The sequence below is a fragment of the Paroedura picta genome, chromosome 6 (assembly GCF_049243985.1).
Source record: "Paroedura picta isolate Pp20150507F chromosome 6, Ppicta_v3.0, whole genome shotgun sequence".
Taxonomy (NCBI): Eukaryota; Metazoa; Chordata; class Lepidosauria; order Squamata; family Gekkonidae; genus Paroedura; species Paroedura picta.
This window is the reverse complement of record NC_135374.1, coordinates 12878935-12894263: the sequence shown is the minus strand read 5'-3', so window position 1 is coordinate 12894263 and position 15329 is coordinate 12878935. Positions and strand designations below refer to the sequence as shown.

Genomic DNA, 15329 nt, shown 5'->3' with positions numbered 1-15329 from the left:
AGCCTCACCTACCTCACAGAGTGTAGGGGGAGGAAAGGGGAGGCGATTGCAAGCCACTTTGAGACTCCTTTGGGTAGAGAAAAGCACATATAAGAACCAACACTTCTTTTTATACCCTACCTGGAGTCTCAAAGCAGCTTACATATCCTTTCCCTTCCTCTCCCTACAACACTCCCTATGAGGTAGATGGGGCTGAGAATGCTCTGACAGAACTGCTCTGTGAAAACAGCTCTAACAGGACTGTGACGATCCCAAAGTCACCCCCACTGGCTGCATGTGGACGAATGGGAAAACAAAACCCAGCTCTCCAGATTCGAGGCTGCTGCTCTTAATCGCTACCCCACGCTGATCATTGTCACTCGGTTTTTCGATTCTGCACTGGGGGCAAAGACAAAAACGAACCCCCGCTTTATTTCCCGCAGGTGTACAGACGTGAGTACAAACTCAGCACCCTTCGTACAAAATGAGCATATTTTATTATAGAGAAAGTAGAAAAAACAAACAGAGCAAAGGGTAATTCTTCACCTCGTGCTTCGAGGGCATTAAAGGTCTGCTTGGCCCATGGCAAATGAAAAGCCAAAGTTACTCCAACTCTGTGGGGATTTGGGCACCCAACTTTTAAACATAGATCAGGCAGAATCAGAGAGAAAGTGAGTGAGTGAGTGAGTGAGAGAGAGAGAGAGAGAGACCACTGAACAATCCCCTCGACCTCTCAAAGATCAGGGAGTGAGTTCACCAGCTGAGCCGTGTACCTGACCCATGAGAGAACCAGGGATACCAAAGAGCAGGTTTCCAACTGCTGGGTTAACTCAAAGTTCATGGATCCAACAGACCCAGCCAGGACTCTAAAAAGGCCACCTGTAGAGCAAGGGTGTGAACCGGCAAGGACAGCTGTGTGACGAACCACCTTTCAAAAAGGAAAGCTAGGCTGCAGGGATAGAGGACTGCAAGGACTAATGAATGAGAAAAACAATCAGATATCTAGCTAGACCAGGGGTGGACAAACTGTGGCTCTGTTGGCAGAGGCTTATGGGAATTTCAGTCCAGGGACATCTGGAGAGCCAGTTTGACCACCCCGATCTAGCCAGACTTCTTGAATAAGGCATTGATTCTGCCCTTGCTCATCCCCCCTCCACATCTGGATTATAGTACTACAGGAGAGCGTTCAAGACGAGAGTTGTTACGTGTCATATGAGCCCAGGGTGGTATTTTCCAGCAGCTGATGGTCCAAGCACTGCAGTCTACAAGGCAGAAACTTAAAATCAGCCTTGGGAAGGGCGGGACGGGGGAATAGATCTCCATGCCCTTTTACATTAATCTGAATGCCTCTGGAGGTAGTGGAGACCAAATACAGGTCATGCCACAAGCATCTTGAGTTCGGATCTCATTAACACCATTGTGAGCTTTTATACAATCTCTCGGTGGCCCTGACTGCTACTCACTCGGTTTGCTTGCACTGGTGAAATAAAAAAAGAAAACCCCCTACAAAAAAGTGTCCAAAATCATTTTGACGGGCAGCTTTCCCAAAGCTACGTGCTATACACCAATTGGAAAAGGAAAGTCCAGCTGCCGGTTCCGTGTGAAACATTTAAGACTGGAAAACTGTACACTGTCTTTGCGAGCTGCGGCTGAAATGTTCGGTCCACGTCTCGGATCGGTATGGCCTGACAGGTGACCATGAGGACATGATTGCCACCGTCCCCTGAAAGGGAACGTCAGAATACACAAGCAAACTTTTGATATAGAAAGGAAGGGTCCTATGTACATGGGGGTTATTGCCTATTTACACAAGGAGGAAGAGAGAACAAGAAGACGCAGGACTGTAGCGGCCACGCTCCATCTAAATGTTTTCCTTTTCCGATCTTGCATCCCAAAAAAGTCCTGCTGGGCGCTCCGTCCCCCCTACGAGCAGGGCGTCAGGGCGGCCATGAGGAGCTCCATTTTGCACACAAAGTTCCGCCCCTCCATCTTGCTCCACTGGACCTCCTTGAAGGGCCCCCGGAGGTAGTTCCACTTGTTGTCCTGCAGCACGTCGCTCTTGGGCAGGTCTTTGCACTGGCATCGCGGGAACTGCACCATGATCTTGCTGCCGCTCTCCGGACCGTTGCGCACTGCGGGAAGCCAAGGGCGGGCAAAATTAAACGGGAGCCAGGCTGCACCTCGAAGACTAACAAACTTCATTCCGGTGCAAGCTTTCCATGAATCAGAGCTCACGTCTTCAGACGCATGGGGAGCCCATCCCAAGCAGCTAAAGGTATTACTTTTAATTAATTTGACTTATTGCTTGCCACTCCCAGACTAGCTGGCTCGTGGCCAGTTACAAGAGAAAATCCCCATAATCTTGCCATTACAATCCCCACAGCTGTGAAAAGTCACTATCACTCCCAACCCTCCCCCACAGCTCAATGAACTCCCCCCCCCGTCCAAACCTGTAGAAGAAGAAGAGTTGGTTCTTATATGCCGCTTTTCCTTACCTGAAGGAGGCTCAAAGCGGCTTACAGATGCCTTCCCATTCCTCTCCCCACAACAGACACCCTGTGGGGTGGGTGAGGCTGAGAGAGCCCTGATAAAACTGTTCTGACCGAGCAGTAATATCAGTGCTTTGGCGAGTCCAAGGTCACCCAGCTGGCTGCATGTGGGGGAGTGCAGAATCGAACCCGGCATGCCAGATTAGAAGTCCTAACTGGCTCTGTGCCTTGGGGGGGGGGGGGGGATGGGATGTTAGTGGGGAGTTTGCCTGATGTTCCAGCTATTTTGAGGAGGGGCCCCTTATTTTATCTGCCCCAGCCTCAATCACACAGCCGGTGGGAGAGCTCCATCTTGCAGGCCCTGCAGAACTGTGAATGCTCCGATATTTATAAGTATAGCTCTGACCTGTTAAAGCAGATTTTGGGGGGGGGGGGGAAACTAAACCAAGCTAACCCAATGGGTAAAAGGGAGGTCAGTTCAGTGTAGAACATGAACCAGTGCATGAAGGAGCGATCCGAGTTCCACCACCAACCTGAAATAGAGTAGTCCCCGTTTGGTGACGCCACGGTGATGGCTGACGCGTTGCCGATGCTCTCGACTGGGCCCAGCCCCATGTGGTTACTGAAGCTGAGCATGTGCCACCCCATCACTTTGGCCAGCTGCTGCACAGCATGCACCTGATGCTGCGACATCTGCAAGGATTTATTTTTGAGAGATTAGCATGTGTTCTATGTGCATTTTTCTTCCCTTCCTCTGTCACTGACCACCCCCTCCTCCTTCCACTTCCCTCTGAGGCTCGGAGGCTGCAGATCCATGCTGTGGGAGAGCTGCCCCTGCTGGTGAGTTCCATAACAGCAGCCTGCAGCCTTTCCAGGTCCTGGGGGGAGGCCATCCACAGAGTTCTTCCACCTCACCGCCCAATCTAGCACCCCTTGTATTCCTGAATGCTTGGCCCCTAGTTTTCCTGTCTTAAAAAGGATTTAATTAATCTCACAGGAGAAAATATTCCATAGGACTCTCTGCTTCTAACCCCCCCCCCCCCCACACACACACACACATTCTACTCTGTTTTTTTTCCTGGGCTTTGATACCTGTAACCATTTCAGGTTGGAAGTGGCCGATATTAGTTTGTAAAGCTCTCCCAAGCTAAAGCCAGCCGGCCAATTTGAAAAACAAGGAAGGAATGTCCCAGGCTAACTTCTTCCTTCCTAGGCTCGTTTCCAACAATAGTCACACCATAAAGACTTCCTCGCGGCTTTCACCTGAGACAGAAGGAAATCTTGCAGCTCTTGTTCTTGATGGGACAGAGTGATGACTCTTCCGTCTCTGTGCACCACTCTGATCTGCTCCACGCCGATATTCAACTGCAGCTGAATGGACCTGTGAAAACGGCACGCCATTATTCGCGTTGGTGACATCTGAGCAGTGGATGACTGCTGACTGATATGGGGTGAAATATTACAGCAAAGTGATCCTTAAAAGCAGACTGAAAGTAAATGAAAGACATGATCATTATGATTATTCGCTGTATTAACTGCCCTTCTCTGCATCCAGGCTCAGGGCGGTTTACAGCGTATATTTCTATAACAGTGTTAAAATCAGAATATAATAATAAATAGTAAAAACTCCATCAAGATGCTCCATCTCAAGTAAATCTGGGCGGCCTGGGGGTCTCTGGGGGGGGGCATACAGTTTGTCCATACATCCTGGCCTCAGCTGCATGCTTGGTGGAATGCTGCTGTTTTGCAGGCCCTGCAAAACCTTGATAGCAGAGCCCACGTGTCTTCTGGTAGCATATACCATCAGGCTGGGGCCATGTCCAAAAAGGCCCTGTTCCCGTTCAAGGCCAGTCACACTTCTTTAGGGCCAGGGACCACCCACATATCCACAGTTTCACAGGGCCTGCAAAAGGGAGCTCTTCCACCAGGCATTTGGTTGAGACCAAGCGAAACCAGCAACATCCACAGGCCCCCTGCTCCCTCCCTCCCAGAAAGCCATTCATGCATTCTGACCTGGACCTGTTTGCAGCAGTTCCCCTGTTAAAGTTATTAATGTTATAAATGTTAATATTATTATTGTTGTTATGAAAACTAAGTTCCATGTACTGTATTCTATGTTCGTGTAAACCGTCCTGAGCCTCCGGGAAGGGCAGTATATAAATATAATAAATAAACAAATAAATTCGTAGATCTGGGTCTGGGAGTATATTGGGAGAGGTGGCCCCTTAAAATATCTAATCAGGAAACAATGGATAGGATTGGTGCCTTAAGAGTTCTCTCTGTGTATTCTTCTTTTCGTTAAGGCATCTGAGTCTCCACATTCCAGGTGGGGAAACAGCAACGGGCTAAGCCAGAAAGGCACATGATCTTGTACTCTGTGAAAGGGACACGCAAATCAAGCGGCTCTCCCCTTCTCCCCACTCACTTGCATATCTGCTCGTAGCCCTGGGAGGTGATCAGGACTTTGACGCTTGACTCGTAGACATCATTGATGTTGGACCAGTGAGCCTGGATCTGGGGATCCTCAATACGGCCGGCCAGGCTGTCGATGGTTCGAGCCGTCCTGAAACGAAGAAAACCCCAAACCTCATGGCCAGTTCCCCACATCCCCGGCAAGGCAGAAATTAATCGGTCACGCCCGCTCTAATGTTTTACGTCCAATGCCCACGGCTGCAATGCAAGTGGGGTATTGATACTGTTTAAGATAAACTGTATCGACGCGGATACCTTCTATGCATAATTATACGTGAAGGCTATATGCTGGAAACCGATACTTTGATGTACGTTCCCAAAGAGAGCATTAAGCATCTATTATTTACCACATCGATTAGCTGCTTCTGTATAGCCCACGACTAAAGAAGAAACGGGAGAGATTTACGAAGCATCTCTGGGGGAAGGAGAGCAGCCATTAGTAACCACACGACAAAGTGGCTATTTCAGTTTCAAAGAAACAGCATGGAAGTTTCTCTCACCGTGGCTATTACGCCATAAAAGTTGGTGCCAAAGGAACAAACAAATACATGTTTTAATTGTTCTTTTGTTCTGGACTTTTCTCTACCATACTTTAGGACCCCTGACATAGTTTAAATGTCCCAACAATCACGTTCTGGCCTTCGCTGGAACACACCTCCAAACTTTCAAACTGGCCTTCCTCCCTTTCAGTTCCTGGTGCACAAAGGCCTCCTGAACTCAAATGGAGATGGTGAGTGGAGGGGCAGGAAGGGATGTGCCAGGGTTTGTCTCTTGTGGCCCTTCCTTGCATACCCAGGGAACTGCTGGTTGCCACTGTGGGATGGTAGGTGAATTTCCTCCAGGCCAGGCTGGATTATGGAGATTTTTGGTGGCAAGGGGATTACTGAGGCATGAAATTGGGGTCACTGTGAGTGAGCAGGTAGTTGTGAGTTCCTGCATAGTGCAGGGGGTTGGACTGGATGACCCTGCAGGACCCTTCCAACTCTATGATTCTGGAGGAAAAAAGAATTCGCAGGGAACTCCCATCAAGATCGCTCTCTAAATGCAAAAGCTGGTTGCCCTTTGAGAACAACTGAGTTGGAAACCCGAATTCAGCAGTCTTTATATCAAACACATGGCCAGAAACCAACATTGTTTCATCAGTGAGGAAGGCAATGCATCGGTCCTGTTTTGGATAGGAATGATCAGCCTTTTACTCTCCTAAGATGCCGAAGAAGTGATGCACCCCGCTCCCCTCTGTTTATTTCGCAAAGAGGAAACGTCTCTACGAGGAATACCTGCGTCTCAGAAATATGTGCTTGGCCTGTTTGATAATCTTCTCCAGGAGCCCTTCGCTGGGTTGCAAGGAGCTGATCTCGTTTTTGTCAAAGGCCTGCGGCCCTGCCAGCCTCATCCTCTTAAGGCCAAAGGGGGCGCTGGCAGGGTGAGGCATCATGTTGGAGCTCAAGGTCTGCTTGTGAAACTGCAAGAGAAGACAAGAGACTTCTGAGCAGCCCGCCACAGGTTAGTGGGGTGCGGGAAAGGCAGGGTAACATTTGACAGTGCAAACATTTCTGCCAGCTGGGTGCTGTGGTTAACAGCCACGGCCTCTGATCTGGAGAGCGGGGTTCGATTCCCTGCTCCTCCACATGCAGACATCTGGGTGAACTTAGTCCTGTGAGAGCTGTTCTCACAGAGCAGTTCTGTCAGAGCTCTCTCAGCCCCACCTACCTTACAGGGTGTCCTGTTGTGGGGGGAGGAAGGGAAGGAGATTGTAAGCCCCTTTGAGACTCTTCGAGCAGGGAAAAGCGGGGTATAAAAAACAACTCTTCTTCTTCTATTGGTATAAAAACCAAATATACAAGGCCAGGGCAACTGCCCCAAGTACTGACGGCAATACAAACGTTCTCCTTTTCACACCGCTTTTCAGGAAGGGCTGGTAAGAAACCTTCCTGAAAAGAACTCTAAGGCTGAGTCACGTTCGATGGAGTGTACCTACTAACGTTTTGTCGACCTGGTTGGTACTCTCACAATAAGCAATGCAGCCTTAACTTTAAAAGATCTATCCAAATAAAAAAACCCGGGGGTCAACCACTAACACAAACACAGCCTGATTACAAGCGCTCTTCCAAAGATATTGGAGAAAAAGAAATCTACAGAAAACGGTATGGTTTTCCTCACAGGAGCTTGCCATTTGTATACGTGGTTGCCCCCCCTTAATGTGGGGCCTGCCTGGGGCAGGTGGCCTCACTGCCCGCTGGCTCAGAGTGCCCCTAAGAAGATCCAAGGAAAATGGGTACACTTTAGAAGTCTTCCCGCTTGCATCTCCCTGCTATGCTTCTGGAGGACTGTTCTCGCTTTTAAAGTCTCACTTCCAAGAACGTTCAGTGAATAATTTCTTTTTAGCCCTCTGTTATTCCTGTTAGGCAAAAGCATACTCTTTGTTCTTAAAGAACGGCTCATGTGCTTCCAGGAATGTGTGATGTCAAAAACGCACCGACCAATCAGTGCAGCATGCAGATGAATTCCTCTCCAAATGTTTAACTCCCCCACCAAACAGGAGGTTCCAAAGACCCCCTCAGTGAAGCGTGCAGCCAGGAGGAACCGTCTTACCTCCCGGATCAGCTGGTGCAAATTATGTTCGAGCACATACAGGTGATCCTCCGGGCTTTGTTTCTCGGAAGCAGATTTTTGGGATTTTTTATCGTTGGATGAGTGGCACAAGGAAATAGACAGCTGCAAGCCTATAAGAAAATGGGGAAGGAAATCAACATTGTTTAGGTTTCACTGGCCGTCTTCAAGCAACGGCTGGACAGATACTTCTCCTGGATGCTTTAGACCAGGGGTAGTCAACCTGTGGTCCTCCAGATGTTCATGGACTACAATTCCCATGAGCCCCTGCCAGCGTTTGCTGGCAAGGGTTCATGGGAATTGTAGTCCATGAACATCTGGAGGACCACAGGTTGACTACCCCTGCTTTAGACTGATCTGGATTGAGCAGGGGGTGGGACTAGATGGTCTGTATGACCCCACTCAACTCTATGGTTCTACGATTTATCTAATTTCTATATCCTGCTCCCTCTCCTCCGATCCAACTCTATGGTTCTACAATTTATCAAATGTATATCCTGCTCCCTCTCCTCCGAACAGGCATTTGAGGTGGGGGGGGGGCTAGAAATATATGAAGCTACCCCCAGCAAAAACAATACAAAAATACAATAAATATTTATTTGCTAGATTTCTGATCCACTCCACTCCAAAATATCCCCATACAAATACAATGTTTAAAAGGCGTAAAAAATTAATCTGCATGAAATATATACTAACTGTTCACTGTGTCCTATATTATCCCATGGAGGCCTAAGACCACAATAGCTGGAAATCCAGTTCCTGACCTGACTCAGATGAAGAAGAAGAAGAGTTGGTTCTTATATGCCGCTTTTCCCTACCCGAAGGAGGCTCAAAGCGGCTTACAGTCGCCTTCCCATTCCTCTCCCCACAACAGACACCCTGTGGGGTGGGTGAGGCTGAGAGAGCCCTGATATTCCTGCTCGGTCAGAACAGTTTTATCAGTGCCGTGGCGAGCCCAAGGTCACCCAGCTGGCTGCATGTGGGGGAGTGCAGAATCGAACCTGGCATGCCAGATTAGAAGTCCGCACTCCTAACCACTACACCAAACTGGCTCTCAGATGGGGGAGAGTGGTCAGGGCCAAGGCCCCAGTAAGGGACTAGGTGAGGTGGGGCCCATTCAGATGGTGAAAATGCAACCTTGGCCTCAATCAGGTGCCAGGGGGAAGAGAGCCGTTTTGCAGGTCCTTCAGAACTTTGAGAATTCCGTAAGGGCCCAGGTCTCCACTGGCAGCTCATTCTGAGGCCAGGTGCAATGCTCTGGGGGGCCTACGGTCCATCAGCAGGTTGGAGTTAGCTGAGCACAGTGTTCTTTATGGGGCTGTGAAGACATGGCTGAAGCAGAACAGCTGCCTGGTGGATGACGATCACACATAGGCTGCCTGAAAAAGAGCAGCCTTGCACGCCCTGCGGAACTTAGGGAGGTCCCAAGAGGCATGTACCTCTTCAGGCGGCTGTCACCACAGGACAAGGGGCCACTACTGAGAAGGCCTTTGTCCTTGTTGGCACACACGTTTTGTAGACCAGGTTGGTATTTTTGCCAATGCAAAAAAATACATTCATTTTATTACTTTGCTCTGTGTTTCCTACAGGCATTTTCTGAATTCTTTCAAATAAAAAGGACAGCATTTGCTCCCCCAAAACGCATACAGTAGCTCGGCTTCGGCCTGGCCATGCAAACACCTTGCCCAGGTTCTCCTCGGAATTCTTACCTGGGAACGGTTGGGAGATGATCTGGTTCTTCACGACAATGTGGGGGATTTGCGATTTAATTTGCACAGCTTCTCGAGAGAGCTGGGCAAAGATTTCTTTACACAGCAGGACGTTCTGCGCTGTTTCGAGTTTGGTTTGCCAATGTGGAGCTCCTGAAGGGGGGGGGGAACGAGAAATGGAAATGGCAAATTAACTGCTGCTGTCAAGAAGTCACAGCACATCCAACGTATTATGAAACCAAGTAACCAGGGCGAGTCCTCGTTCACGGGCAAGAAACAAACGTGCTCAGATTTGGGTATCACAATGAGCTGCGATGGGACTAAAGCAGGGGGTGGTCAACCTGTGGTCCTCCAGATGTCCATGGACTACAATTCCCATGAGCCCCTGCCAGCAAATGCTGGCAGGGGCTCATGGAAATTGTAGTCCATGGACATCTGGAGGACCACAGGTTGACTACCCCTGAACTAAAGGCTTCCGAAATCAGGATGACTTCAACGTCAGCGTCATACGTGAGAGGTCTGCAAGCCCTTGGGGAAGCCAGAGTTGTTTGCAGCTTGAAAAAGCTAGAATTTGTTCATGATGTCTGAGTACCACCCGTATGGCTGAGACCAATGTGAATGTCAATTGCAAGAAGCTGTTCCACTGAATCTTAATTATGCCAGGGCTGTTTGAAAGGTTTAGCAGGGAAAATGGCAATGTATCCCTGCTCTTTAACCCTAATGTCGAGAGTTGGCATGCTGTAGTGGTTAAGACTGGTGGCCTCTAATCTGGAGAACCAGGTTTGATTCCCTGCTCCTCCACACGCAGCCAGCTGGGTAACCTTGGGCCAGTCCCAGTTCTCTCTGAGCTGTTCTTGCAGAGGCCTTCTCTTAGAGCTCTTTCAGCCCCACCTCCCTCACAGGGTGCCTGCTGTGGGGAGAGGAAGGGAAAGGTGCTTGTAAGGGACTCCCTCTGGTAGTAAAAAGCAGGATACAAAAACAGCTCTTCTGCTGTGTCAGAACAGTGCTCTCTGGTTAACATACACTATTCTGAAAACTCCACAGCCTGCCTTATGTGTTAATATTGTGATTTTTTCAGAATCAGAATTTAATTTCTTATATTTACATAGTGCCCTCCCCTGTGGCTCACACAGAGACTCACACGCAGAGCTGGAAGTGACCACAAAAAGCCATCAAATCCACCCCCCCACTTTCTTGGGGACTTAAAAATCACACACTCTTGACAGGTGCTCATTCAATCTACTCCTAAAAACTTCTAACCAATGAGATTCCAGCACCCTCCAAAGCAGCACATTCCACCTACAAACAGCCCTCACCCATCAGAAAAGGCTTCCTAACATTTAAGAGGAACCTTCTTTCCCATAACCTGAATGCATTGCTCATAGACCTTGTCTCCAAACATGCAGGAAACAAATCGGCCCCCTCTTCGACAGGTCTACCTCTTCATTATCAGTTCCCTTCAGCAGGCCTATGAAGAGGCAGCCTACAAATACTCTAATTCAATGAATATTAGAACAAAGACTAAAAGGCCTCTTTTCCTTCTCTTTCACACATGTAGAAGCAACCAGTTCTCGCAGCATTTAAAGACAAAATGTAACATACCTGGCTTTGTCTTTGGGAGAGGTCTTTTAAACAAGTTGACAGTTCCAAGGTCCCCTATATCTGGCGCTTGTTTTTGAATAGAGACCTGCACCGAAACGAAGAACGCTGGATTATTTTGTATTCCGTCAAAGCGATAAAGGAAAGGGCAAAGCGACATGTATACAAACCTTGATGTAGGCCGATCCCTCTAAATCACTGGGAATCTGGACGTCCAAAGGACAGTAATCCTCAGGAATTTTTTTATCCAGGTCGATGTCGGTGTTTTTGATTATCTCGAACGTGCCGTGATGCGGAAAGAGAGACCCTAAAAGGGAAAGGGTGTAGCAAACAAGTCTGGTAAGAAATAAATATGATGCCTGTCTGAAAGACAGTCTGTCTCAAACAGAGCCAGGGACCTTTTGGCCCTGGCCCCAACTTGGTGGAAGGCGTTGCCCGTCGAGATCTGGGCCCTGAAAAGCTGTCAAAGTTCCACGGGGCCTGCAAGACAGCACTTTTCCACCAGGCCCGTGGCTCAGACCAGGACAGTCCAAAGTTTTATTGGCGTACCTCCTCGGCTTCCCCTGTTTTAATATCATCTCCAGCCTAGGGTAGTTGGCGGAGGGTGCAAAGGGGGTGGGATTTTTAATTGGATTTTATTGTATGTATACATATATTTCCAGCTGCTTGATCCTTCTCTTTTATACGCCGTAATGCTATGGAATGCCAATAAAGGTAATGAATGATATCTTATGCATCCTAAAGCATCCAAGAAAAGTGTGTATCCAACCTTTGCTTGAAGACTGCCAGTGAGGGGGAGCTCACCACCTCCTTAGGCAGCCTATTCCACTGCTGAACTACTCTGTGAAAAAATTTTTCCTGATATTTTGCCTATATTGTTGTACTTGTAGTTTAAACCCATTACTGCGCGTCCTTTTCTCTGCAGCCAACAGGAACAGCATCCTGCCCTCCTCCAAGTGACAGACTGTATTGAATATTTATATTGTTGTGAACCACCCCCAAGCCACATATTTATTTGTTTGTTTTATATACCTCCCTATCCAGAAAACCAGCTCAGGGGAGGGGTGATATACCAATTAAATATCAGTAGTAGCAGTGGTAGTATTTTCACTGAAGGAGTAGCCTGAATAACTACCAATTTACAATGCAGAGCCCTCTTTTTACAGTATGGTTCAGTGATACTTGAAACTGAGACGGTGCTTGAGGGTTTGAAGCATACACTGATCATACTTCTTGCAGCCACTCAGTAAATTAACATTATTCTCTGCAGGTTGCAGATGGGAAGGTGACAAACCGCAGCTGAGGTACAAACCAAGGTTTTGACTACATACCTCTGCCTTGTGGCTAACAAGTCAATTGCAAATTTAGGCTAATAGAAGGGTGTCAACGATGGACTGGCAATGGGGGCCTTCTACCCAGGCCATCACTGCCCTCTTTGTGCCTCTTTGAACAGCTGAGAAGCAGGAGACCCAAAGAGCTAAGCACACCTGGGCAGGGGATGGGAGAGGGCAGTCCAAATGCAGAGCATACCTGCACTTTTGTAGCTCAAATCCCCAAGGATTTTGTCTCCCACTTTCCTCAGCTTCCAGTGCTGTCTCAGCCGTAGCAGTTCAGAGTTGAAGTCTCTCTGCCGCTTGTTTTCCTGGCTCTCCGTGACTGATTTAGACAGCCTCTCGGCGCCTTTCAGAAGGATTTGGGCTGCTCCGGCTAATGACTTCTTCTTGGAAAACAACTGCAGGACTTGAGGATTCTGGAAATGGAAGAGATGGGAATCTGTCTAAAACGGGATTTTGCTTTCATTACACCATACTGAGCCCTGAACCAATCACTTCATACATGAACTTAAATGGACCGAACAGCTTGGTACTTTTCACAGGTACTTGAGCAGAGAAAGCCAAGAGAGTGTGCACCTTACCTGCTTCTGGGGTATTTGTTCTTGCACAACTGGATCCAGAGTCATAAACTTTTTATCTTTGACAATGCTGAGGACGTCGTAGAGGACGCACATCTCAGTCAAGGCGCTTCTCAAGTTATTCCTCACTGAATCCCAAGGCCAGAGAGATGGCTGAAACTTTACCAAACCTAAAACAAAGGAGACACAAACAGTGAAGACCGCAAAGATCCAATTATCGCTGGTGTTGCTGGGGCAGGGTTATCCATTTCCACTAGGTACAGTTGAAAAGTGTGGCATTCCACCCCTTATTCCATTTCCTTTTCTACGACGAAGTGGATGGGGAGTCTACTCCATTACCATTACCTAAATATGCATGTCAAATTATAGAGGTTCATACATATTACAGCAAATATGTATGCACCTCATTTGTGCATGATTTTTCTTTGTGGGTATGCTGTTACATTCAACTCACATGATTTAAACCCCCAAATCAGGTACTAGATTCTTTTAATTTTTTTAAGTGATTTTTTGGGTGGCTTTTATAAGCAGATGTATGCACACACATGCAGGATGCATTCATACTCACCCTACTATGTATGCAGGGCTCCTATAATTCAGCGTACCAAAACAAATATAATTATTTTATCTGGTTCTTTTTGTCTCCAACTTGGTACCAGGCATCTTGCTTTGAATCATGTTGTCTTTTGAATGTGAAGGTTGGGAAAGCAGGTAAATCATCCCCCACAACTGAACACATGCACAAAGCTGCCCTATATATGGGTCAGTGTATTGGTCTTTGGTCACTACTGTCTTCACTCACTGGCAGCAGCTCTCCAAGGTCCCAGGCAGGGGTCCCTCACGTAATTTTCTAACTAACCTTTTTTTCTATTGGGGATTCTGGGGTTTGAAGAGATAGGAGAGGCTGACAGAGTCCTGATATTACTGAAGAAGAGTTGGTTCTTATATGGCGCTTTTCTCTAGCCGAAGGAGTCTCAAAGTGGCTTCCAATCGCCTTCCCTTTCCTCTCTCCACAACAGACACCCTGTGAGGGAGGTGAGGCTGAGAAAGCTGTAATATCACCGCTAGGTCAAAACAGCTTTCTCAGTGCCGTGGCGAGCCCAAGGTCACCCAGCTGGTTGCATGTGGGGGAGCACGGAATCAAACCTGGCTTGCCAGATTAGAAGTCCGCACTCCTAACCACTACACCAAGCTGGTGTATGCACACTTCTACACATGAATGCTTATACAAGGACAAAAACTTTGTTCTATTGCTTCAGACCAACATTACCACCCACCTTCTAGAAATCTACCCAGGTCGGCACTCCCTGCTCTGACTGACAGCAGCCTTCCAGGAGGAAGCCTTTCACATCCCCAGCTACCTGATCCAATCAAATCATGGACCTTCAGTACTAGGGACACCAGCCTCCAGCTCATTTCCAGATTACAGAGCTCAGTTTCCCTGGAGGAACTGGGCGCTTTTGGGGGGTACCTCTGTGGCATTGCACCCCATTGAGGTCCTGTTCTCTCCAGGCTCCACCCTCAAATCTCCAGCAGTTCCCCAACCTGGATCGTACAACCCTATTCCCCCCCATGCCCAGATAGATTTGCCAGGCGTTCCCTGGCCACCAGTGTGTGTGTGTGTGTGTGTGTGTGTGTGTGTGTGTGTGTGTGTGTGTGTGTGGAGAGCTGCCAGACCCAGGTTGGGGAAACTCCTAGGGATTTGGGAGTGGAGCCTAAGGAGGAGGAGAACCTCAGTGTGGTGTGCTGCAATGTCACGGAGTCCACTCTCCAAAGCAGCCACTTCCTCCATGGGAACCGAACCCTGCAGCTGAGCTGTAATTCCGGGGAGGGAGGGAAGGGGGGGGGGTCCCATTGCAGACTGGCCTCCCCATCCCCACCCGAAGCTCCGCGGCCCAGCCTCTGCCGCCCCTCACCTTCCTCCTCCTCGTCGTTCTCGGCGCCGGCGCCAGGCCACTCCCGCCCCCCGCTCGGGCTGGGCTCGTCCTCCTCGGAGCCGGAGCTGCCCTGGCTGAAGTCGATGCGCTGGGCGAGGCGGGCCAGGTTCTGCGACATGGAGAGCGGCTGCAGGTAGGTCTCGCTCCCGTCCAGCCCCACCTCCTGCACATGCTTCTCGCAGGCAGACTCGATGCTGATGCGCACCGACGGCACCCCCGACATCTTCGCACACCGGCAGCAGGACCTCTCCCGCCGAGCATGCGCGCCGCGACTACGGTGGCCCGCGCGGGACTACGGCGTCCTGCAGGGGGACACGCGACTCCGCCTCTCTGCGCGCGCGCTCGGGTCTTTCCGGAGGAGCTCCGGCCGCGAGGGGATAGATCGGGACGAGTGGCGCCGCGCGACCTCTGGCGGCGGCCGAGGATGCGAGTTCACCGGTCGGGTATTTTCGGAAGCGCTCGGGAAACGAAGGGGGCGGGGCTGCAAGAGCAGGAGGGAACGTCCCGCCCTTGATTGGTTGTTTCCATTCTCGTTGGGAAGAATGGATGATTTGGACAAGTAGATTGCAAAATAATGATTTTATTACCTCGGAGAAGGGCGGCATATAATAACAAGACTGCA

General features: G+C 49.1%; 1 protein-coding gene across 1 annotated transcript; it reads right to left on the bottom strand.

Annotated features, from left to right (window-relative positions):
* Window positions 1–453: 453 nt before the first annotated feature.
* Window positions 454–14997, bottom strand: MED17 (mediator complex subunit 17). Its single transcript, XM_077341447.1, has 12 exons — window positions 14687–14997; window positions 12774–12940; window positions 12389–12608; window positions 11029–11165; window positions 10862–10946; window positions 9260–9412; window positions 7533–7663; window positions 6218–6402; window positions 4894–5031; window positions 3732–3849; window positions 3002–3161; window positions 454–2111 (listed from the first exon to the last, which is right to left on the bottom strand). The coding sequence occupies exons 1-12, from the start codon at window positions 14928–14930 to the stop codon at window positions 1903–1905; spliced, it is 1947 nt and encodes a 648-aa protein (XP_077197562.1). The 5' UTR covers window positions 14931–14997; the 3' UTR covers window positions 454–1902.
* Window positions 14998–15329: the final 332 nt, after the last annotated feature.

Bases quoted from the DNA above. Each gene is read 5' to 3' on its own strand.
- MED17 (XM_077341447.1), bottom strand. From the start codon at position 14,930: ATGTCGGGGGTGCCGTCGGTGCGCATCAGCATCGAGTCTGCCTGCGAG. The intron at 5,032-6,217 runs GTATTCCTCGTA...TCTTCGTTTCAG, and splicing joins CACATATTTCTGAGACGCAG to GACGGCTCGAACCATCGACA. The intron at 3,850-4,893 runs GTGAGTGGGGAG...CCGTTTTCACAG, and splicing joins GGCTACGAGCAGATATGCAA to GTCCATTCAGCTGCAGTTGA.